General features: G+C 38.0%; 1 protein-coding gene across 1 annotated transcript in view; it reads right to left on the reverse strand.

Moving 5' to 3' along the window:
- The window catches only part of LOC149435438 (tubulin gamma-1 chain), a 319259-nt gene that overhangs the window by 248807 nt on the left and 43318 nt on the right, over positions 1-27134 (reverse strand). Inside the window, exons 6-7 of the mRNA XM_089662652.1 lie at positions 17680-17806; positions 17509-17595 (exon numbers count right to left, since the gene is read on the reverse strand). Coding sequence (XP_089518778.1) covers positions 17509-17595; positions 17680-17806 — 214 coding nt within the window. The remainder of the gene's footprint in view (positions 1-17508; positions 17596-17679; positions 17807-27134) is intronic.

Raw genomic sequence — 27134 nt, forward strand, 5'->3', positions numbered from 1 at the left:
CTCCACTTTAGACACAAGAAATTTTAAGGGACGTTTTTAAACTGCGACTGTGCCTTCATTTTTAATATTGCAGAGACATACTATATATCAAAATTTAGGTCTGTTTCTTGTGATTGTCACAATATAAGCCTTTTCACGGTAGCATTTATACTTTTAAAACTACAACCGTTTGAAGATGGCAATCGCCAGTGATGTCAGCAACTTGGAGCAGTTTGTTTATAACCATGACTCTGCCCTTGGTGTGGAGGGAGTTGCCATAGGAACCCAGCTGTGTGAGCAGGAAGCAGAGAGACAAAAGCTAACCTACCCACTCCAGTGTGTGGAGGCCAGAACACCACACAATTTCCACAGAAATTGTGAAGACACCAGTGAAGTAAGCAATTTGAAGCAGTTTGTTTTTAACCGCTCTTCTCTGCCATATTTGAAATCTAATTCTTATTCTTATTATAGCCATATTTGCCACGCTAACTCCTCCCACAGTTTTTACACTACAAAGACAAGTAATATATCAAAACGTGCGCATTGATCCCGATCGGATTGCTATTACTTTGTAGAACGTTTCGCCGAATCGTTCAAGAAATATCGCGGTTTTTGCGGCGAAATTTTCCCATAGGAATGCATTGAGCAGCACAGCACAGCTAGAGTGTGCAAAGGAAAAATCAGAAAAATCAGAACATGATTTGTAAACTGCCATCACTCTGCCATTTTCAAGCCCACCTACACATATCTTATATCAAAACGTTCAGCTAACCCTGCTGTCACTAAAAATGTTCACGAATGCCAGTAGTGTACCGCGCTCCAATATATTCTACCTTATGTGATATAATGAATTCATAAGTGTACCACCGATAATCAAATAATTACATCAATTAATTATACTTAAATATATGATTTGTGTAAATATATAAAATAAATTAATTTATCAATGTGAAAAAACAAAAACTATGAATGAAAAATATAAATAAAAAATAAAAAATATTTGCAGTGGGAATGACAGTTCCTTCTGTATAAATGAGATGGTGTTATTATTCAGTCTGGATAAAAATAAAATAAAATTAAAATTAAAATAAAAAAATAAAATAAAATTAAAATAAAAATAAAAATAAAATTAAAATTAAAATAAATAAAAAATATTTGCAGTGGGAATGACAGTTCCTTCTGTATAAATGAGATGGTATTATTATTCAGTCTGGATAAAAATAAAAATTAAATTAAAATTAAATTAAAATTAAAATTAAAAATAAAATTAAAATAAAAATTAAAATAAAAATAAAATTAAATTAAAAAAAAAAATTAAAATAAAAATAAAATAAACATAAAATTAAAATTAAAATAAAATTAAAAAAAAAATAAAAATTAAATTAAAAATAAAATTAAATTAAAATTAAAATAAAATTAAAATTAACATAAAATTAAAATAAAAATAAAATTAAAAATAAAATAAAATAAAATTAAAATTAAAATTAAAATTAAAAAAAAATTAAAATAAAAATAAAAATAAATAATTGATATCCCGGATAAGACACTATGTTTCTTTTCTTTAATATTTAATTAATACTAATTTTAGCACGCAATTGAACTTGGCAAGTTTAAAAAGCCTGTTTAGAACAGGCATGCTGACATTCCTCTCAGAGTGAGTTGTCATAGCAACCCAGCTGTCTCAGCACAGTTAGCCTACTCAGCCCTCTCCAGGTGCAGCAACCAAAGGTCACTCAAGAGGCAGATGACTCACCAGGCTGGACTGTGAGCTTCAAAATACAAGCTGAAATGCATTTCTCACTATAAGGCTTGCAATGTGCACTGCTTACATTTCATCAATCATTTGGTAAAGGTTGCGGCAAGAACACTTTACACAATTTCCCCAGAAATTGTAGATTGTCTAGTTTTTATTCTTATTCTTATTATTATAGCCAAATTTGCCACGCTAACTCCTCCCACAGTTTTTACACTACAAAGACAAGTAATATATCAAAACGTGCGGATTGTTCCCGATCGGATTGCTATTACTTTGTGGAACGTTTCGCCGAATCGTTCAAGAAATATCGCGGTTTTTGCGGCGAAATTTTCCCATAGGAATGAATGGTGCATCTAGAGTGGCAGCAGAGCACAGCTAGAGTGTGCAAAGGAAAAATCAGAACATGATTTGTAAACTGCCATCACTCTGCCATTTTCAAGCCCACCTACACATATCTTATATCAAAACGTTCAGCTAACCCTGCTGTCACTAAAAATGTTCACGGCTAGGACATACTCCTGATAGTTTTCAGAATATGACCATTTGTTTGCACATCACCCCTCCCATTGACTTTCATTGAAACTCCACTCTAGACACCAGACATTTTAAGGGACGTTTTTAAACTGCGACTGTGCCTTCATTTGTTATCTTTCAGAGACATACTATACATCAAAATTTAGGTCTGTTTCTTGTGATTGTCACAATATAAACCTTTTCACGGTAGCATTTTTACTTTTAAAACTACAAGCGTTTGAAAATGGCAATCGCCAGTGAACTTGGCAAGTTTAAACAGCCTGTTTTCAGCAGAGCTTCTCACACACCTGTGACTGACTGAGGTAACAGGTGCAAGCAAAGGTCACTCAGGGGGCAGCTGAGTCACATTAGAGTGAGAAAGCTGCAGTGTGAAAGGAAAAATCAGAACATGATTTGTAAACTGCCATAACTATGTCATTTTCAAGCCCACCTACACATATCTTATATCAAAACGTTCAGCTAACCCTGCTGTCACTAAAAATGTTCACGGCTAGGACATACTCCTGATAGTTTTCAGAATGTGACCATTTGTTTGCACCTCATCCCTCCCATTGACTTTCATTGAAACTCCACTTTAGACACAAGAAATTTTAAGGGACGTTTTTAAACTGCGACTGTGCCTTCATTTTTTATCTTTCAGAGACATACTATACATCAAAATTTAGGTCTGTTTCTTGTGATTGTCACAATATAAACCTTTTCACGGTAGCATTTATACTTTTAAAACTACAAGCGTTTGAAAATGGCAATTGCCAGTGAACTTGGCAAGTTTAAACAGCCTGTTTAGAGCAGAGCTTGTCACACACCTGTGACTGACTGAGGTAACAGGTGCAACCAAAGGTCACTCAGGGGGCAGCTGAGTCACATTAGAGTGAGAAAGCTGCAGTGTGGAAGGAAAAATCAGAACATGATTTGTAAACTGCCATCACTCTTTCATTTTCAAGCCCACCTACACATATCTTATATCAAAACGTTCAGCTAACCCTGCTGTCACTAAAAATTTTCACGAATGCCAGTACTGTACCGCGCTCCAATATATTCTACCTTATGTGATATAATGAATTCATAAGTGTACCACCGATAATCAAATAATTACATCAATTAATTATACTTAAATATATGATTTGTGTAAATATATCAAATAAATTAATTTATCAATGTGAAAAAACAAAAACTATGAATGAAAAATATAAATAAAAAATAAAAAATATTTGCAGTGGGAATGACAGTTCCTTCTGTATAAATGAGATGGTGTTATTATTCAGTCTGGATAAAAATAAAATAAAATTAAAATTAAAATAAAAAAATAAAATAAAATTAAAATAAAAATAAAATTAAAAATTAAAATTAAAATAAAAATAAAATGAAAAATAAAATAAAAATTAAATTAAAATTAAAATTAAAATAAATAAAAAATATTTGCAGTGGGAATGACAGTTCCTTCTGTATAAATGAGATGGTATTATTATTCAGTCTGGATAAAAATAAAATTAAAATTAAAATAAAATTAAAAAAAAAATTAAATAAAAATAAAATTAACATAAAATTAAAATAAAAATAAAATTAACATAAAATTAAAATTAAATTAAAAATAAAATAAAAATAAAATTAAAATAAAAATAAATAATTGATATCCCGGATAAGACACTATGTTTTTTTTCTTTAATATTTAATTAATACTAATTTTAGCACGCAATGGAACTTGGCAAGTTTAAAAAGCCTGTTTAGAACAGGCATGCTGACATTCCTCTCAGAGTGAGTTGTCATAGCAACCCAGCTGTCTCAGCACAGTGAGCCTACTCCGCCCTCTCCAGGTGCAGCAACCAAAGGTAACTCAAGAGGCAGATGACTCACGAGGCTGGACTGTGAGCTTCAAAATACAAGCTGAAATGCATTTCTCACTATCAGGCTTGCAATGTGCACTGCTTACATTTCATCAATCATTTGGTAAAGGTTGCGGCAAGAACACTTTACACAATTTCCCCAGAAATTGTAGATTGTCTAGTTTTTATTCCGTTTCTTATTATAGCCATATTTGCCACGCTAACTCCTCCCACAGTTTTTACACTACAAAGACAAGTAATATATCAAAACGTGCGGATTGTTCCCGATCGGATTGCTATTACTTTGTGGAAAGTTTCGCCGAATCGTTCAAGAAATATTGCGGTTTTTGCGGCGAAATTTTCCCATAGGAATGCATTGAGCAGCAGAGCACAGCTAGAGTGTGTAAAGGAAAAATCAGAAAAATAAGAACATGATTTGTAAACTGCCATCACTCTTTCATTTTCAAGCCCACCTACACATATCTTATATCAAAACGTTCAGCTAACCCTGCTGTCACTAAAAATGTTCACAGCTAAGCCATATTCCTGATAGTTTTCAGAATATGACCATTTGTTTGGACCTCATCCCTCCCATTGACTTTCATTGAAACTCCACTTTAGACACAAGAAATTTTAAAGGACGTTTTTAAACTGCGACTGTGCCTTCATTTTTTATCTTTCAGAGACATACTATACATCAAAATTTAGGTCTGTTTTTGTGATTGTCACAATATAAACCTTTTCACGGTAGCATTTATACTTTTAAAACTACAAGCGTTTGAAAATGGCAATCGCCAGTGAACTTGGCAAGTTTAAATAGCCTGTTTAGAGCAGAGCTTGTCACACACCTGTGACTGACTGAGGTAACAGGTGCAAGCAAAGGTCACTCAGGGGGCAGCTGAGTCACATTAGAGTGAGAAAGCTACAGTGTGAAAGGAAAAATCAGAACATGATTTGTAAACTGCCATAACTACAGTCATGGCCGAAATTGTTGGCACCCTTGATATTTTTCCTGAAAATCAAGTATTTCACACAAAAAAGGTATTGCATTAACACATGTTTTGCTATACACATGTTTATTCCCTTTGTATGTATTGGAACAAATATAAAACAGAGGCAGAAAAGCAAATATGACATAATGTCACACAAAACCCCAAAAATGGGCTGGACAAAAGTATTGGCACCCTTAACTTAATATTTGGTTGCACACCCTTTGGAAAACATAACTGAAATCAGTCGCTTCCTATAACCATCAATAAGCTTCTGACACCTCTCACCCGGAATTTTGGACCACTCTTCCTTTGCAAACAGCTCCAGGTCTCTCTTATTGGAAGGACACCTTTTCCCAACAGCAATTTTAAGATCTCTCCACAGGTGTTCAATGGGATTTAGATCTGGGCTCATTGCTGGCCACTTCAGAACTCTCCAGCGCTTCTTTGCCATCCATTTCTGAGTGCTTTTTGACGTATGTTTGGGGTCATTGTCCTGCTGGAAGACCCAGGATCTTGGACGCAAACCCAGCTTTCTGACACTGGGCCCTACAGTGCGACCCAAAATCCTTTGGTAATCCTCAGATTTCATGATGCCTTGCACACAGTCAAGGCACCCAGTGCCAGAGGCAGCAAAACAACCCCAAAACATCATTGAACCTCCACCATATTTTACCGTAGGTACTGTGTTTTGTTCTTTGTAGGCCTCATTCCGTTTTCGGTAAACAGTAGAATGATGTGCTTTACCGAAAAGCTCTATCTTGGTCTCATCTGTCCACAAGACGTTTTCCCAGAAGGCTTTTGGCTTACTCAAGTACATTTTGGCAAACTGTAGTCTTGCTTTTTTATGTCTCTGTGTCAGCAGTGGGGTCCTCCTGGGTCTCCTGCCATAGCGTTTCATTTCATTTAAATGTCGACGGATAGTTCGCGCTGACACTGATGCTCCCTGAGCCTGCAGGACAGCTTGAATGTCTTTGGAACATGTTTGGGGCTGCTTATCCACCATCCGGACTATTCTGCGTTGCAATCTTTCATCAATTTTCCTCATCCGTCCACGACCAGGGAGATTAGCTACAGTGCCATGGGTTGCAAACTTCTTGATAATGTTGCGCACTGTGGACAAAGGCAAATCTAGTTCTCTGGAGATGGACTTGTAACCTTGAGATTGTTGATATTTTGCCACAATTTTGGTTCTCAGGTCCTCAGACAGTTCTCGTCTCCTCTTTCTGTTGTCCATGCTTAGTGTGGCACAGACAGACACACAATGCAAAGGTTAAGTGAACGTCTCTCCTTTTTATCTGCTTTCAGGTGTGATTTCTATATTGCCCACACCTGTTACTTGCCCCAGGTGAGTTTACAGGAGCATCACATGCTTGTAACATTCTTATTTATCCGCAGTTGTGAAAGGGTGCCAATACTTTTGTCCAGCCCATTTTTGGAGGTTTGTGTGACATTATGTCGAATTTGCTTTCTTTCCTCCCTTTTTTTGTTTTGTCCCAATACACACAAAGGGAATAAACATGTGTATAGCAAAACATGTGTTAATGCAATACGTTTCGTGAGAAATACATGATTTCCTGGAGAAATATCAAGGGTGCCAACAATTTCGGCCATGACTGTATGTCATTATCAAGCCCACCTACACATATCTTATATCAAAACGTTCAGCTAACCCTGCTGTCACTAAAAATGTTCACGGCTAGGACATACTCCTGATAGTTTTCAGAATATGACCATTTGTTTATACCTCACCCCTCCCATTGACTTTCATTGAAACTTCACTCACAGCCACCTGAAATGTTAAGGGACGTTTTTAAACTGCGACTGTGCCTTCATTTTTAATATTGCAGAGACATACTATATATCAAAATTTAGGTCTGTTTCTTGTGATTGTCACAATATAAACTTTTTCACAGTAGCATTTATACTTTTAAAACTACAAGCGTTTGAAAATGGCAATCGCCAGTGAACTTGGCAAGTTTAAATAGCCTGTTTAGAGCAGAGCTTCTCACACACCTGTGACTGACTGAGGTAACAGGTGCACCAAAGGTCACTCAGGGGGCAGCTGAGTCACATTAGAGTGAGAAAGCTACAGTGTGAAAGGAAAAATCAGAACATGATTTGTAAACTGCCATCACTCTTTCATTTTCAAGCCCACCTACACATATCTTATATCAAAACGTTCAGCTAACCCTGCTGTCACTAAAAATGTTCACGAATGCCAGTAGTGTACCGCGCTCCAATATATTCTACCTTATGTGATATAATGAATTCATAAGTGTACCACCGATAATCAAATAATTACATCAATTAATTATACTTAAATATATGATTTGTGTAAATATATAAAATAAATTAATTTATCAATGTGAAAAAACAAAAACTATGAATGAAAAATATAAATAAAAAATAAAAAATATTTGCAGTGGGAATGACAGTTCCTTCTGTATAAATGAGATGGTGTTATTATTCAGTCTGGATAAAAATAAAATAAAATTAAAATTAAAATAAAAAATAAAATAAAATTAAAATAAAAATAAAATTAAAAATTAAAATTAAAATAAAAATAAAATGAAAAATAAAATAAAAATTAAATTAAAATTAAAATTAAAATAAATAAAAAATATTTGCAGTGGGAATGACAGTTCCTTCTGTATAAATGAGATGGTATTGTTATTCAGTCTGGATAAAAATAAAAATAAAATAAAAATTAAATTAAAATTAACATAAAATTTAAATTAAATTAAAATTAAATTAAAATAAAAATAAAATTAAAATAAAAATAAAATTAAAATAATTTTAATTTTATTTTTATTTTAATTTTATTTTTATTTTATTTTTATTTAATTTTATGTTAATTTTAATTTTATTTTTATTTTTAACATAAAATTAAAATTAACATAAAATTTAAATAAAAATAAAATTAATAAAATAAAATAAAAATTAAAATTAAAATATAAAAAAAATTAAAATAAAAATAAAAATAAATAATTGATATCCCGGATAAGACACTATGTTTCTTTTCTTTAATATTTAATTAATACTAATTTTAGCACGCAATTGAACTTGGCAAGTTTAAAAAGCCTGTTTAGAACAGGCATGCTGACATTCCTCTCAGAGTGAGTTGTCATAGCAACCCAGCTGTCTCAGCACAGTGAGCCTACTCCGCCCTCTCCAGGTGCAGCAACCAAAGGTCACTCAAGAGGCAGATGACTCACGAGGCTGGACTGTGAGCTTCAAAATACAAGCTGAAATGCATTTCTCACTATCAGGCTTGCAATGTGCCCTGCTTACATTTCATCAATCATTTGGTAAAGGTTGCGGCAAGAACACTTTACACAATTTCCCCAGAAATTGTAGATTGTCTAGTTCTTATTCTTATTCTTATTATAGCCATATTTGCCACGCTAACTCCTCCCACAGTTTTTACACTACAAAGACAAGTAATATATCAAAACGTGTGGATTGTTCCCGATCGGATTGCTATTACTTTGTGGAACGTTTCGTCAAATTGTTCAAGAAATATCGCGGTTTTTGCGGCGAAATTTTCCCATAGGAATGCATTGAGCAGCAGAGCACAGCTAGAGTGTGCAAAGGAAAAATCAGAAAAATCAGAACATGATTTGTAAACTGCCATCACTCTGCCATTTTCAAGCCCACCTACGCATATCTTATATCAAAACGTTCAGCTAACCCTGCTGTCACTAAAAATGTTCACGGCTAGGACATACTCCTGATAGTTTTCACAATATGACCATTTGTTTGGACCTCACCGCTCCCATTGACTTTCATTGAAACTCCACTCTAGACACCAGACATTTTAAGGGACGTTTTTAAACTGCGACTGTGCCTTCATTTGTTATCTTTCAGAGACATACTATACATCAAACTGTAGGTCTTTTTCTTGTGATTGTCACAATATAAACCTTTTCATGGTAGCATTTATACTTTTAAAACTACAAGCGTTTGAAGATGGCAATCGCCAGTGAATTTGGCAAGTTTAAACAGCCTGTTTAGAGCAGAGCTTCTCACACACCTGTGACTGACTGAGGCAACAGGTGCAAGCAAAGGTCACTCAGGGGGCAGCTGAGTCACATTAGAGTGAGAAAGCTACAGTGTGAAAGGAAAAATCAGAACATGATTTGTAAACTGCCATAACTATGTCATTTTCAAGCCCACCTACACATATCTTATATCAAAACGATCAGCTAACCCTGCTGTCACTAAAAATGTTCACGAATGCCAGTAGTGTACCGCGCTCCAATATATTCTACCTTATGTGATATAATGAATTCATAAGTGTACCACCGATAACCAAATAATTACATCAATTAATTATACTTAAATATATGATTTGTGTAAATATATAAAATAAATTAATTTATCAATGTGAAAAAACAAAAACTATGAATGAAAAATATAAATAAAAAATATTTGCAGTGGGAATGACAGTTCCTTCTGTATAAATGAGATGGTGTTATTATTCAGTCTGGATAAAAATAAAATAAAATTAAAATTAAAATAAAAATAAAATTAAAATTAAAATAAACATAAACATAAACGTAAAAGTAAAATTAAAATAAACATAAACATAAAATAAAAATAAAATAAAAATAAAAATAAAATTAAAATTAAAATAAACATAAAATAAACATAAAATAAAATAAAAATAAAATTAAAAATAAATAATTGATATCCCGGATAAGACACTATGTTTCTTTTCTTTAATATTTAATTAATACTAATTTTAGCACGCAATTAATTAATTAATTCGTAATTAATTTGTAATATTTTATTATTTATATATTTTTCACATATATTTTTTTATAATTTTTTATGTATGATATCAATTAACAATAGAGTTTATATATAAAAAGAAAACTCCTAGTGGCTCACAAGTAACTATCCAACTTTTTTTTAAAATGTTCACGGCTAGGACATACCCTTATAGTTTTCACAATATGACCATTTGTTTGCACCTCACCCCTCCCATTGACTTTCATTGAAACTCCACTCTAGACACCAGAAATTTTAAGAGACGTTTTTAAACTGCGACTGTGCCTTCATTTTTTATCTTTCAGAGGCATACTATACATCAAAATTTAGGTCTGTTTCTTGTGATTGTCACAATATAAACCGTTTCACGGTAGCATTTATACTTTTAAAACTACAAGCGTTTGAAGATGGCAATCGCCAGTGAACTTGGCAAGTTTAAAAAGCCTGTTTAGAACAGACATGCTGACATTCCTCTCAGTGTGAGTTGTCATAGCAACCCAGCTGTCTCAGCACAGTGAGCCTACTCCGCCCTCTCCAGGTGCAGCAACCAAAGGTCACTCAAGAGGCAGATGACTCACCAGGCTGGACTGTGAGCTTTAAAATACAAGCTGAAATGCATTTCTCACTATCAGGCTTGCAATGTGCACTGCTTACATTTCATCAATCATTTGGTAAAGGTTGCGGCAAGAACACTTTACACAATTTCCCCAGAAATTGTAGATTTTCTAGTTCTTATTCTGTTTCTTATTATAGCCATAGTTGCCACGCTAACTCCTCCCACAGTTTTTACACTACAAATACAAGTAATATATCAAAACGTGTGGATTGTTCCCGATCGGATTGCTATTACTTTGTGGAACGTTTCGTCAAATCGTTCAAGAAATATCGCGGTTTTTGCGGCGAAATTTTCCCATAGGAATGCATTGAGCAGCAGAGCACATCTAGAGTGTGTAAAGGAAAAATCAGAAAAATCAGAACATGATTTGTAAACTGCCATCACTATGTCATTTTCAAGCCCACCTACACATATCTTATATCAAAACGTTCAGCTAACCCTGCTGTCACTAAAAATGTTCACGGCTAGGACATACTCCTGATAGTTTTCAGAATATGACCATTTGTTTGCACCTCACCCCTCCCATTGACTTTCATTGAAACTTCACTCACAGCCACCTGAAATGTTAAGGGACGTTTTTAAACTGCGACTGTACCTTTATTTTTAATATTGCAGAGACATACTATATATCAAAATTTAGGTCTGTTTCTTGTGATTGTCACAATATAAACCTTTTCACGGTAGCATTTATACTTTTAAAACTACAAGCGTTTGAAGATGGCAATCGCCAGTGAAGTTGGCAAGTTGGATCAGTGTGCTTATAAAATTTCCTCTCAGAGTGAGTTGTCATAGCAACCCAGCTGTGTCATCAGAGTGAGCAAGCCTACTCCGCCCAGTCCAGGTGCAGGCAGTATTCAGTGGGACATGACAATTTGGAGTGTGCAAAGGAAAAATCAGAACAAGATTTGTAAACTGCCATCACTCTGTCATTTTCAAGCCCACCTACACATATCTTATATCAAAACGTTCAGCTAACCCTGCTGTCACTAAAAATGTTCACGGCTAGGACATACTCCTGATAAGTTTTCAGAATATGACCATTTGTTTGCACCTCACCCCTCCCATTGACTTTCATTGAAACTTCACTCACAGCCACCTGAAATGTTTAGGGGCGTTTTTAAACTGCGACTGTGCCTTCATTTTTAATATTGCAGAGACATACTATACATCAAAATTTAGGTCTGGTTCTTGTGATTGTCACAATATAAACATTTTCACAGTAACATTTATACTTTTAAAACTACAAGTGTTTGAAGATGGCAATCACCAGTGAAGTTGGCAAGTTGCAGCAGTGTGTTTAGAACAGCACTTCTAACATTCCTGACTGAGTGAGTTGCTATAGCAACCAAAGGTCACTCAAGAGGCAGATGACTCACCAGGCTGGACTGTGAGCTTCAAAATACAAGCTGAAATGCATTTCTCACTATCAGGCTTGCTATGTACACTGCTTACATTTCATCAATCATTTGGTAAAGGTTGCGGCAAGAACACTTTACACAATTTCCCCAGAAATTGTAGATTTTCTAGTTATTTATTATTATACAGTATTTATAAAGCACCAATAGTTTGCTCAGTGCTGTACATTACAAAGGAGGACAGAACATGTGACAGAACAATACCAATACAATGCAAAACATGAGGGGATTGAGGGCCCTTATGGCTGTTTTCTACAAACCGTAATCTAAGGATTCTAATAAATGTCTTTATACTTTTATATACATACTTTTGAAGTCTCCTATTTTTACCCTTATGAGGATTATGGAGGATTGACCACAGGAGTGATTGAAAGCTGGGAAGTGGTACTAACTGACCAAGGATATCTTGATAAGCTTGTCAATACTTCCTGAGGGTAATTATTCAATTGTACTAGTTGGAGGTGATCACGGATTACTCACGTTATGAATTGGAGTGTTCACGAATACTGATTGGGTGTTTGTTTATATTTTGACTCAAGGATTAATTTATATTGTATATTATATTTTTTTTATTTTTCTCTTCTGTGTGCTGTGTTTTTCACTTGTGATTAGAGTGTACATGATATGCGGTTTGCATGATACACTTGTATTTTCACAGCTGAATTTATGTATTTTTATGTAGTTTGGTGCACTTATTATTTGCACGAATATTATATTTTCAAGTTTAAATAATTTATTTATAGAAGGTAATACACTATTATAGTTTTATATTTTTTTGAGGTTCACGAAGAGTGATAGGAGGATTGGAAGCTCAACACTGGATTAAGAAAGAGTTTCTTGTGAACTATTGATTGGACGTTTATTTTGGACATTTTTTATTTTTTTAAATTTTTTATTAATATTTTGTTATTTAATTTTTCTTATTTAATTTATTTATTCATTTGTATATTTATTATTTATTTGTGTTGGGGTTGGAATAAGAGTGATTTATATTAGTGTGATAGGTATTGAGGAAGTGAAATGAGAAAGTTACACACCTTCAGGCTTTCAAAGTGGTCATTGGATTTCAGGCTCCTGTATGTGGCTAGGCTAACAAAAAGTCTCACACATGTGGTATTCCCATACTCAGAAGAAGTAGCAGAATGTATTTTGTGGTGTAATTCCACATATACCCATGGCTTGTGCGAGAAAATTAAAATGAAAAAAAAAATGTTTTTGTCATTTTCCAGAAACTTGTGGTGAAAAAAAATAAATCTTGCATGGACTCAATATCTCAGCAGATAGCTTAAGATGTCTATTTTCTGAATGGGGTCATTTGGGGGTGTTTGTACTGTCCTGGTATTTTAGCACCTCAAGAAATGCGATGAGCAGTCAGAAAGTAAAAGCTGTGTAAATTCCATTATCTATACCATAGTTTGTAGACGCTATAACTTTCACACAATGCAAAAAATATACACACTTACTGGGATTTTTTTAACCAAAAACATGTAGCAGAATACATTTTGGCCTAAATTTATGACAACATTTTGGTTTTTTTGGATTTTTTTTATGACCGAAATGAGAAAATATTGTTTTAAAAAATATTTTTTTTTCTTCAAAAATGTTTTTGTTAATAGCGCCAAAAATAAACAGTGCACAGGTGATCAAATACCACCAAAAGAAAGCTATATTTGTGTGAAAAAAAGGACAAAAATTTCATCTATGTACCGTATTGCATGACCGTGCAATTGTCAGTTAAACTAGCGCAGTGCTGTATAGCAAAACAAATGGCGTAAATTGCAGTATCTTTACCATAGTTTGTAGAAGCTATAACTTTCACACAAAACAATCAATATACACTTATTGGGATTTTTTTTTTTACCAAAAACATGTAGCAGAATACATTTTGGCCTAAATTTAGGCCAAAATTCCCCCCCCCCCCCCCCATTTATAGCTATTTTCCGCTCTTTGAAATTTTGGGATTCCCTACCCATTTCTTTCCTCGGACGCATCCATGTACTAAAAATGACGGTGTTACCCAAACTCCTATATTTATTTGCATCCCTCCCTGTCCCTATGTCCAAACATCATTCCCTCCAGAAATCCCTTTTACATTTCATTTGGCACAACAAACGGCACGTTCTATACTATGTTCTCTGCATTCTAGAGGGGGCTTATGGGCACAGGATATAGTAACCTACTACTATGCTACTCATCTTCATTTTCTTATGTCATGGTCCACCCACTATCCTCCCAACATATGGGCTGAGATTGAATCCTTGCAGCTATCTCCAACCCATCCATGCTTCCTCCTTAGGTCGACCCTGGCAGTGGATGTCTCATCTTTTTGTCATCTCTTCCTTGGTCCCATGCAATTTTCCCCAACTGTTTGGCAGAAATGTAAGGCTAAATTTGCACTGGTCTCTGACTGTTCTCCACTGACCAACATCCTTTACATCCGCAATCTCCCGGATAGTATGGCCATGTCTCGGTCATTCCCTTGGGCTGCAAGCCAACCTTTTTCAACTGCGTCACTTGGTGCATCCGGTGACTCGGAAGCTACATTCATTCTCGGATCTCCAGAGAAAAGCCCTCCTACCATCCCAACACTTATATGTCTATCTTCAGATAAGCCACTTTTTTTCCTTGGGAAGCCTACTTCCTTTGAACGTCTTTGTATAGAGGGTCCACACCAAAGGGGTATTATTTCTAATACATATAGACTCCTTATAGACGCTTCCCCACTATCCAATGACAGTCATCTTTACACGCGCAAGTGGTCCCAGTTTTTACAAATGTGACATTGATCTGATAATGTGGAAAAAAATTTGGGAAAAATACACCTAGATCTTCTGTTTGTGTGGTCTTTAAGGAAAATATTATTATTATTATTATACAGTATTTATAAAGCGCCAATAGTTCGCTCAGCGCTGTACATTACAAAGGGGGACAGAACATGTGACAGAACAATAACAATACAATGCAAAACATGAGGGGATCGAGGGCCCTGCTCCTTAGAGCTTACAATCTAGGAGGAGAAAATGCATACAAGATTATGATGTTGTGGTACAAAATGCCTGAAGTTCTCCATAACCCGAATGCTTCTTCTGCCTGCTGGCGCTGTGGTAAGAACTTTGGCCCTCTCTACCATATTTTTTGGACATGCAGAACCATTACTCCTTTTAGGGAAGAGTTTCTGTCCTTGTTACAATTGCTACTGCATACCTCTCTCCCCTTCGAACCTTTACATTTTTTTATTGAGCCTGTGGTTTCCAGGCCTACCCAAATCATCCAGGAAACTCTCTGTACATGTTCCTACCGCGGCCAGGAGAAGCATTCTTATGTGTTGGCTATCCTCTATAACCCCTTCAATGCCGATTTTGTTTAAAATTTAATGCTGATGTAAGACGGATGGAATATTTGACTGCCCTACATACTTGTTCGATTGCTGTGTTTGAGGCAGTATGGAACCCATGGGATACCTTTATTTTTTCTTTACCTGCCCAAAATGTACGGTTTTAACAGCCTCTACACTGTTATTTTGTGACATTATATGTCCTGTACCTATGCAGTTCTCTACCATCGATGTGCTTTTTCCTGTTATATCTCTTTTAAACGTGATATTTGTATATTTACGTGAAAACCAATAAAAATTGTTAACAAAAAATAACCTTGGATGATTTATGTGTTGGACCTGCTTTTAAAACCTTTTGGACACTGCACCTGGAGTACTCTCTCCCTGCCACTGAATACTACAAATACTGTATGTACAAATTACTCACCTTATACAGAACACTCATACTCTGAATATCTCAGTGCCATAGCAAGTAGCCCAATACTACCGATCGCCCCCTTCACATTCTAAGGGCATTTCACTATTTTACTCTCTTCTCAAAGATAAAAATGAGTTTGTCAAATCCCCCCAATAGTAGCCTGGGAAAAGGATTTGGTGAGGGAGTACTCCACTGCAGTGGAAGAGAGCAGTGGGCTCTACACATAAGGCTACTAGGAGTGTGTATCTATGGGAAATTACACAAAAAACATTGCTACGATGGTACCTAACTCCATATTGGATATCTACATTTTCTTCTGAAATATCTTTAACTTGCTGGAGGAACTGAGGATGCACAGGAACCCTAATTCACATTATATGGTCTTGCCCAAAACTCTCCAAGTTCTGGTCTAAGATTTTCAATTTCATCATACAACTTTTGGGAGGGAATATTCCATCCACTCCGGGTATGGCACTTCTCTTTGGTGGTCATAGACTCTACATCTCCTATATTTAGAACTGCAATATTACATGTATTGATATCAGCCCACCTTACTATCATTAGACACTGGAAGGACCTAAAGGTTTCAGACCTTGGAGAAATAATCCAAGCAACCCACAGCACTTCAAAATATGTTTTGAGTCTAGCATGGGGAAGTATAGCGCTGCCCTCAAATTATGGCAACCTTGGCTGACATGGTATTTGCGACAGACTGGTTCTCCAATAATTCTCCAATTATTACCAGGTTAAAGCTATATTTCACGCTGACCAATATGTTGTTGCTAAAAACAATTGTTGTATAGCCAATCAATAATTTAGAGTCACATCAGGAAACCTGAAACTCAATGTTGAAAGTATTTTCTTATGTGTTGAATGTATACTGTTCTTCACATTTGCGTCTCTATAAAAAACAATAAAAGCATATTGAGAAAAAAAAAAAAAATCCGTCTGCATATGCAGTATAGCATGCTTGTTATACTCACTGTGGAGAATAAGGTTAATCCTCTGCATTATGTAAAAGGATGTTTGATACTCTCTTCTCTGATCCTCCCCTTCATCCACAGTCCCCAATCCATCTGCTGATGGAACAGAGCCTGGGGGAGGAGGGGAGAAATCTGCACATACTCAGTTTGGGGGGTATAGCAAGAACGTTTTTTTTTTTTTTTTTCGTGTTTTTCTTGGGAGAGTGCAAAGTAATCAGCACAGGGCCAATCAGCGCTGTCCAGACAGAGGGTCAATGGTCCTGCTGCAGCCTCATAGGAGAAATGAGGGGGGAATGAAAACTTCTACAAGCTTTAACCAGTGCTCTGCTGGACTCTCACAGAAGCCACAAGACTGTTCTAACTGCTGATGAGAAGAGGTATTTAGCAGTTTATATTTACTAAAATAATTGCATTTCCATCCCGTAGGAGACCAAATACAGGGAATGCAGGGTTCTGGGTTTAACAACACTTGGTGACAATTTGAGGTCTTTTTAGCACCTCTAGACTGACTGGGCAGTAATGGGAGAAGCAGCAGAGTGATGAGCTCATCTGTCCATCTATCAATTACATGTCCCTTGTTAGCACATGAGCTTTACATTACAACTGACAGTCTCCTAGTGCTGCTCTTTCTACTCCAAGTAAGACCTCTGCTGTACAAGGGACTGCAATCAAGTCAAAATGCTTGTGCTTGCTTCAGAAACTATTCATATAATGGTGTATTAATATTCACACAGCTTAATTTTTGTTACTTTAATATCTGCCTGTAATTCAGCTTTAAATTTGAAAGTACAGCTATTTGTGTTTAAAGGTTATTATCAAAAAGAAGATGCTAGTTGGGATGTGGATTGGCTAAAGAACCCACTATATACAAAAATATGTACTCACCAACTGGTTAATCTGAGAGAAGGAAGGGTTCTGTATGTGTAGTCTGTCTGTTGCAATCCTGTTAAGTGCTGTGTTATCCAAAACCACCTAAAAAATGTGAAAACATGCACTGAATGATTTCCTAAATAAATAATAATTCCATAAAAAGCTGTCAGAGAACCACTATCTTACCACACAATCCGCATTTTGGGTCAGTCTCTTTAGAGTCAGTAGAGAATTGTATGGCTGCACAACCACATCGCTCATTTCATCTTGATTTGGGAAGACAGAATATGTCTGGACTAGCTTTTTGGGATATCTGTACAATAAGTAACAAAGAATAGGCATTTAGTGATGTTAATCAGTAGTTTCTCTACAACCAAAAACAAAGTGGACTTAATCTCAAAGTGAAGATATACCATCTTACAGGGAACTTCTAAAAATGTAAATTTTAGTTTGAAAAAAAGCCCCCTTGTCCCAAATGTCTCCTGAAAAATAGTGAAATTTCTAGAATGTGAGGGTGCTTAAGTACACCTGTGCCTACAGTCTCATAGCTATAATATCTACGCTGTGGGAGGCACTGATATCTAACAGTTCGTCTCACAGAATTTTTTTTGTTTACAAACGGTTTTATTGTATATGAGTAGACTGTAAAACAACAGTACATTTTCAAGTGATACTTTCAGCAAAAACAAGGTACTTGAAAAGTACAATACCGAAAAGTATATTATCATAAAAAAGAGAAGAAATAGAAAAGAGTAAATTACGAGTGCATGAAATACGTAAAAGATAAGGTAAGCTGAGTGATACATCCGTCAACAGTATATGTCAGTCAACAGTATATGTCAGTCAACTTTCACTGAGAATGTTGTTAATCATGCAATAAATGTCTACAATCTCTCCATGACTCCCATTTTTTATCATATAAGTGCATCTTATCCAGTATGGTATAATGAATGCGTTCCATGAGCATTACGGCATCAATTCTGTGTAAAACGGAGGCCAAGGGTACAGCATTGGACCTCCAATGTAAGGCAATAGACCATAAAGTGGCAATACATATAGTATGTATCAATCTCAGATTGGCATCAGAGACCCCTGGAATATGGGCCCCCAATAGACAGGTCTGTATGGACAATCGTATCGGGGTACCTGGCAGTGAGGTAGCCACCTCAGATATCTTACACCAAATCAAAGATATGGTCGGGTAATCCCAGAATATATGAACCAAAGTACCTGTGAGGCAACAGCCCCGGAAACATAAAGGGGACCTTTGTGGAAACAATACATGTAGTCTTGATGGAGTATAATACCATCTGGTTAAAACCTTAAGGGCCATCTCACGAACAGAAAGAGATCTAGAACTCTTGTATATGTTATCCACCATGGAATCCCAATCCTCATCTGAAAAAGTGATACCACTATCCTCCTCCCATTTATGTCTGTATAAAGGGGTTGTATGAAAAAGGCAGATCAAAAATTAGTGATAAAGATCAGAAATAAGACCCCTACCCCTGGGAGAGTCACGGCTGATGCGTTCAAAAAAGGAAATTGGAGAAGATGGCATAAGGCCAAAGTGTGAATTAAAAAAGTGTCTTATCTGTCGGTAACGAAGGTACTCACGAAGAGGAACATTAAATAACACGCGCAGCATATCAAAGGTAATATAAGATCCTCTTCTTTGAAAATCAGATAATCCGATAAGGGATCGATCATACCACCAACGAAACATTAGAGGGGAAGAAAAAGCTGCAACAAAAGTAGGATCACCAAAAAATGAAACACCTGGGGGAATAAGAGAGACTAGATTCAATTTAGATTTGTATTTTGACCAAAGTGTCAGTGAATGGGTCACTATGGAGTTATGAAAAGTAAGCAACCGAGGGGGGATTTTAGACCATAAATTTCCCGGAAAATAAAATGGGCGTATTGACTGAGACTCAAACTTGATCCATGGGATTTGAGAGTTAATAGTAGCCCATTGTGATAATTGTGCAAAACTAGCAGAGAGGTAATATAGCCAAAGGTTGGAAAGAACGAGACCTCCCGTCCGTTATAAGCGGTACAAAATAGATGAGGCAAAACGTGGATGCTTGTTTCCCCAAATAAAATTGTTATTAGTCTGCTGAAAGTGGTCCAAAAACATTTTTGGGACTGGAACTGGAAGTGCTCTAAAAAGATAAAGCAGTTTGGGCAAAATATTCATTTTAACCGCCATGACTCTACCGAGAAAGGAAATAGGGTAACCATGCCAAATCTTCAATAGAGTAGAGAGACGTGATACACATAGTGGATAATTAGCAGTAAACATATCCGAGTATCTGGGAGTGACATTAATCCCCAGATAGGATATCCAATCCTTGACCCAACTAAATGGGAAAGAACTACGGAGAGATACCCTTAGGGAGTCAGGAACATTAACAGGCATAATCACCGATTTGGTAAAATTAACGGTGAGACCTGACGCTATGACAAAATCATTCAATATGGCACATAAATTAGGCAATGAAGTCAACGGTTTAGTAAGAAAAAGCATAACATCATCAGCATACATGCTTATTTTAAAATGTGAAACTAATAATGGGTAGCCAGAAATATCCGAATGTGATCTGATCGCTACTGCCAAAGGTTCCAACACCAGCGCAAATAAAAGGGCTGAGGGAGGACAGCCCTGACGGGTGCCTCTACCCAATGTAAAGAAGTCAGAGTTACAGCCAGGAAGCCTTATTCTTGTTTTAGGAGAGTCATATAGGGCGTGTATGCCAGCCAAAAACCCATCACTGAAGCCCATTTTCTGTAGCAAGGAAAATAAATAGGGCCAAAGAACACTGTCAAAGGCCTTGTTTATGTCTAGACTCATCAACAGAACCTCTTTAGAATGTAAATTGGCATCTTGAATAACATTTAGAGTGAGGCAAATGTTATCAGTAATGTATCTGTCAGGAATAAAACCCGATTGGTCCAGAGAGACCAAAGAGGAGATAATAGGGGCCAACCTGTCCGCCAAAATACGGCTAAATATTTTCAGATCATTATTCATTACTGAGATTGGTCTATAGTTTTGTGGCAAACAGTGGTCTCTCTGTGGTTTGGGTATTAGAGACATATTAGCCAATAGCATCTCCTCAGGGAACTTACCCCCCTGCAAAACATCATTAAATAAAGTTATCAAATAGGGAGCCAACGTAGAGGCAAAATGTTTATAATAACTAGTGGTAAATCCGTCAGGACCCAGTGTTTTAGCGCGCTAATCGCACAAGTTATTTCCTCCAAAGCACAGGGGGCATTAAGAGAGGCAATCTGAGAAGGTGTAAGAGCAGGGAGGGGTATAGAATCCAGCCATGAGTCTGATGGCGGAACAAATCTGACTGCGGAGGTGCTAGTAGATTAGAATAAAAGTTTTCAAAAATACCCAAAACTTCCTGAGGTAGAGATGAGATAGCACCCGAGTTAGTGCGTAATTTATACACATGTGGGGGGTGCAGAGAGTGGTTCAATTTCCTTGCAAAGATAGTAGATGCTGAGTTGCTATGTAATAAGAACGAGGCCTTCGACCAGCGGAGGGCCTTTTCAGTCTTTTGGGAAAGCAGAGTATTCAATTCTAAACGCTTTTGGGACAATAACTGTTTATTAAGTAGAGATGGATTAGCAACATGACTTCTATAGTGTGCTTCTAATTCTCAGGTAAGAAGTATTATTTGCTGCCATCTATTTCTGGTTTTCGATTTCTGGATGAAGCCATGGAGATAAGGCGGCCACGTAGGACCGCCTTATGGGCTACCCATAGTGTGGCTAAGGATATATCAGGGGTTGAATTAGATTGAAAATATTCCTGAATAGATGTAACCACCTCTTGGCGAGAGTCAATATCAGTAAGCATAAAGTCATTAAGTCTCCAAGAGAAGGAAGTAGGTGTCAATCCTATAAACGTGATAGATAAGGCCATAATATGGTGATCCGACCAGGGGCTCAAGTGAATGCAAGTTGTCCTAGAATTAGCTAATAAAATAGGGGTACAATATAGTCTAATCTGGCATAAGAGTCATGTGGGTGAGAATAAAATGTGTAATCCCTGGCTCCCGTATTGTGCGTTCTCCAGGCGTCCACCAACTAGAGGGCATCTAGTTTCTTGGTAAGGGATTTTGGGAAAGCCTGGGAAGAGTGCGAGGAGGAGCTGCGGTCCAAAAGAGGGTTTGCAACCAGATTAAAGTCACCACCCACCAATAGATGGGGGGACAAAAACCTATCCAGAACACCAAAAATTTTAGAAAAAAAGGAAGCTTGTGCCGATTTCGGTGCATAGAGATTAGCAATTGTAAGTTCTCAACCTGAAAGGGTGCCTTTAAGAATGATAAACCTACTGTTCGGATCACGATACACATGTTGAACCTCAAAGGGGAATGAGTTATGTAGAAAGATGGTTACTCCTCTACTCTTGGAGGAATGTAAGGTATAATACCCCTGCCTATAGGATTTATGAAAATATGTTGGGTGTTTTGCGGCTGAAAAATGTGTTTCCTGTAATAAAATAATTTTAGCTCCTAGACGCTTATATTGAAGAAAGGCTGTTTTGCGCTTATTCGGCGAATTGAAACCCTGGACACTATGCGAAATACATTGAATTACCATAGTATACAAAGGTTGCAACTATCAGCATAAAAATACACATTGAAAAGACATCTCCTAGAATTATTTGGTTAGACATAAGGACACGCAAGTCCACATCAGACAGATTTACAGGCAGCAGTACCAGCCTAGGGGACATCCAGACCCCAACATGGGGGTCGTGATGTCCACAGACCGGCACAATACAAACATCTGCACTAAACTTTTGAAAATAGAAAAAACGAAAAACAATAGAAATGAAGCTTTAATAGCTCCTACAATTGAGAGGGTAACTGAAGAACATGAATCAGGCAGGCAATTTGCAATAGCTGATAAAACAAAAAAGTTCAAACATTAAAAGGGCCAAATGGGCCCAGACCCGGTCTCCATAAAACATGGAAAACTGAGCTGCCACCCCTCAGTAGGGCGGCAACACCTCCGGCCACGACAGGAGGCATGGTGGGGTAACGTGTCCAAGAGATGTGAAACCATGAATGGGCGTTATTAAGAGGGTTCGAAGACCCTTGTTAAGCCTTAACTCATCCAGCTATCAATGCAAGGCACACATAGTTCTCAAAATTACAGAAATATCACAGCAGTACCACAAAAATGCACATCCTGACAATGTAAGATACAAATGAGCAAAATCCCTGTATCCCAATTCTTGTTATAGTCATAATATACAATGAGCAGGACTAAGGACTGTCAAAACAATGGGTATTAGGCAAGTGAGAATGGTCCTGCCAACCCAGTTCTTGTCTGACTCTCCTTCTATCACTCCGTGGAGATGGGGTATGCCAAATGGGAGAGATACGAGGGGTGGAGGGTGGACGTTGAGGTGATGGGGCATCCGCCAGGCCCAATTTGGCCAAGATTTCTCTACCTTCGGGAAGGGATGTGACTATATATGTGCTCCCATTATGTGGAACTATCAGCTTAAAAGGGAAGCCCCATTTGTAGCGGATACGAGCTGAGAAAAGGGCAGTTTTAACTTCTTTCATTTTTCTACGCTTCTCCAACGTGGCCGGGGAAACATCTGGAAAGATTTGTAAAACCGAGCCTTCAAAAGGAGATCGTTGGGGTATTGCGAGCAGCTCTGAGTATGTCTTCTTTGGTCAGAAAATCCTTCATGCACAGGACAATATCCCTAGGTGGCTTATCAATAGGAGGTTTAGGGCGCAGGGCTCTATGGATGCGGTCACAGACAAAGGACCCAGGTCACTTCCAGAAGGAGTGATTTGAATAACTTGGCTATGGTTAGTGAGAGGTCAGACACAGACTCCGGAATTCCCCTGACTCGCAGACTATTCCTGCAATTGCGATTATCAAGGTCCTCAACCTGCTCCTGCAATTGTAAAAAGGCCGTTTGTAGATTATCATGATCTCTGGAAAGTTTACCATAGGCCAGACTAAGTTCATCATGTTTGGTTTCTAAGCGGTCGGTCCTGGAGCCCAATGTGGCTATTTCCTGAGAGAGAACATCAGTGCTTTTATGCAATTCTGATTAGAATTTGGCGGCCAGCTTGGTGTACATAGTTTCCAAGCAAGACTCCAGGTCCCCCTTTGTGAGTTGCTGTGTATTTTCACTGACCAGGGCTAATGAAGGAGCTGTGGTATCCTGCGTGGGATCGGACAGGGATGTTCACTCTGTATTGGCTGGAGACATGCCGCAAATCTCGTGTGCCTTAAGTAGGTATGTCGTGAGGGACTTTTGAGCTTGTCCCCTTTTTTTCTTGGTGGACAGCATACAGGGAGTCTCCTGGGGGTGATCAACTGGAAATTGGATAATAAATGGAGATAATAACCCCAGGGGCCCTATAAACGCCCAAAACAGGTTTAGGGTTTTAGTTACATAAATGCTATCAGGTTCGTTCGCAAAAACGTTATATTGTAAAAATATTTAGCAAGCCGTGAAGGGGCAGAGAGGACATAGGCTGCAGCAACCACCATAAATATCACTCCGGAGCAAGAAGATGGCACCAGATCCCACCCCAGGGCCCGAGAGGGACGAGGGGCAAGCATGAAGCAGAGGTCCTCCAATGCTGAGCTCAGGGCCCTCCAGGGCAGATCCAGGGAGCCACCCTCCGGGGCAGTATCAAGGCCTCAGTAGGCCGCTGAGCCCGACAGGGGCCGGGGCCACGGAGGAAGGCGGTTTCTGGGGCAGTAAATGTGAGTCCCGTTCCCCAAATCACTGTGGGGGGGATTTGATGACTGGCAGCCACCTGCCCCTCCTACTCACTGTGACCGGATGAGAGGATGTCTTTGTTAGGTGAAGTAGGCCACAGATGTCCACCGCCACGGGGAGTGGCAATACACAGCAGCGCCCCTCTCCCAGACTCGGGATGCAGAGGGTGCCTTGGGTGTCCCCGAGTGATCCCCCACCACCCGGATGGCAGCGGGTACAGGTGCGAGGCGCCGGAGCCCCGGCTTATGCGGCCGCACCAGGCCGCGGATGTCCGCCGCTACGGAAGGCAGAAATGTCGCCCGGAGTCCCTCTCCCAGGTGCAGGAGATGCCACCAGGGTCCTCCGCTGCCCCGTTGTGATCCGCTGCTGCACGGATGGCAGCGGATTCGGTAGTTCGGTGCCGGAGCTCCGGATTATGCGGCCGCTCCGGTCGCCATCTTGGACACCAGTCTCACAGAATTTGAAGCAAGATTGATGTGCTGACCACCATTTTCCTTGTTGGAAAAAAATCTGCAGTTGAAGGATCTCCCATGCTTCTGCTTCATTCATTCTGTGAATCTGTGCATTAGCTACATCTGCTGATTCTTGGATATTCCACCCGGGATCGGGGAGGGGAGGGCAGCTCTAACAAAGGAAGCAAAACAAAGGTGCAAAGCTTGGTAAGTAATGGGGAAACAAATTTGCTGCAGAGAGTAGATGGGCATTGGTAACAAAACCTTTGAATGCTCTTTCTGGGCACTACATCCAGAATTCAGGTCTTAAAGCAGAGTTCCACTCACTCAGTAAAAAAATAAAAGTCAGCAGCTACAAAAACTGTAGCTGCTGACTTTTAAAAAAAAAAAAGCCACTCACCTGTCCCATGATCCCACAGTTCCCGCGCCGCAGCCCGTTTCACCGGCCGTCCTGTATTCCAGGTGCTGGCATCTTCGGTGTGGGCACCCGGCTGTGACAACTTGCAGCTTCACAGCTAGGTGCCCACTGCATATGTGCAAATAATGTTGCGCTTCCTGAATGGCCCTGTCTTCTGGGACCTGTCAAGTGTCCCACAAGACTACGGGGAGGGAGGGTAGAAGGACCACTTCCGCTTCCGATCGCCTAGGCGATCACAGCGGAAACCTGTCAATTTTGGGTACCCACTTCCCAAAGGTGCCAATCCTTAATGGGGAGTGGGGGACCAAGCTTTAAAGCGGAACTTCCCCTTTTGGATGGAACTCCACTTTAAGTTTGACAATGCATTTTTTCAGGATTAAGGAGACCAAATCCAGACATAATATATTTAAATCCAATATTCTGGCAAAATTCCTGTGCAGTAAACTTATCTCAGGATATCAGTTACCCAGCTATCTTCTGTAAACTACTCTAGGAGAGAAAGTGTTACTGGCAGTATAACCAGGTGGAAAAAAGCTCTGAAAAACAGAGAGCAATCACAGATGACAGAAGAGCTGTTAAATATTACATTTTCACCCCGGTCACATTTAGCCCGACTTTTGAAATCGTGCGACTTACAGTGAAGTCACATGATTTCAAAGTTCGGGGACATGCCGATTTCAGGTGCAATTTGCAAGACATCTGACACAGATGTCTATGCAAACTGCCCTAAAAGTAATGCATGTACTACTTTAGAAATCTGTGGGCCTCCGACCAAGTCAGAAAGGCACCAATATGACCGCTGTAATTGCGGACAATAGGGTGCGACTTGACATGCGATTTGCAAGTTGCATGGCATGCAAAATGCATGCCAAGTTGCACCCAGTGCGACAGGGGTCTTAAAGTTTTGGTGTTTAGGAACACACTTTAACCATCTGTCTACAGGAGCCATTTTTTTCACATAATAAAATGCCCATTTTAGGCCTGAAGATTAGTTACCCCTTTTCTGTCCAAACAGTATATATTTTCTGAAAGTAAAGTTCCAGCGGGTGGAATTTATCGATTTTTTTTTTTTACCCCTTCATGTCTAAGGGTAAAACAAATCTTAAAGCCAAAGTACAATTTTACAACGTTGACATGTGTTAGTAAAACTGTATATATCATCATAACTACTTTGTACATCCAGGTGAATTATAACTTGTTTTTTTCCAGGACAAAATTGGGCTTTCGTTTGGTAGTAAATGGTAATGGATAGCTCCTGATTTTTTTTTCATCATCAAAGGAAAACTGGCCCAAAATAGTAAAAGAATAAATCATTTGTTTAAAATTTAGCTGCGTTTCTTGTTACTACCATAACCTACCACCACCAAAGAACAACCCAAAATAAAATTTCCCAGCTCGAGGATCGCAGCAATACCATATATGTGTATGTTATTTGTTGTTTGTACCTAAACTACAGCCCAGAAACAATAGTGCACATTGTGTTTTATTTTACCTAAAAAAACACTGACACTAACACCAACTGAAAAAAAAAAAAAAAAATAATCAATCAAGCATGACCTTTGATCCTGACCTTGACCCAAACACTAACCCTGGCAACTAGATAAAGCTTTGATCTAGGTATTGTTTAATTTTTTAATATTTATTTTTTTTATTTTTAAACGAACAGGTTTTTTTTTCCCCTCTCTGTAAGGAGATCAAGAGATACAATGTATTCAGAGCGAGAAAAAAAAACAAGGGGAGCGAGCTTCACAGTGCCAATCAGAGGCTATCACTGATCATGTAAACCTCCTCTACTACTACCTACTGTACCATTCACCCTGCCCTCCTAGATTGTAAGCTCCAAGGAGCAGGGCCCTCAAATCCCTCCTGTATCAAACTGTATTGTTACTGTATTGTCTCCCACTATAATGTAAAGCGCTAAGCAAACCGTTGGCGCTAAATAAGTCCTGTATAATAACAATAATAATATGACTGGGAATAGGGAGTC

Source organism: Staurois parvus, unplaced genomic scaffold (assembly GCF_062004578.1).
Source record: "Staurois parvus isolate SC_StPar_1 unplaced genomic scaffold, SC_StPar_1.0 ptg001510l, whole genome shotgun sequence".
Lineage (NCBI taxonomy): Eukaryota > Metazoa > Chordata > Amphibia > Anura > Ranidae > Staurois > Staurois parvus.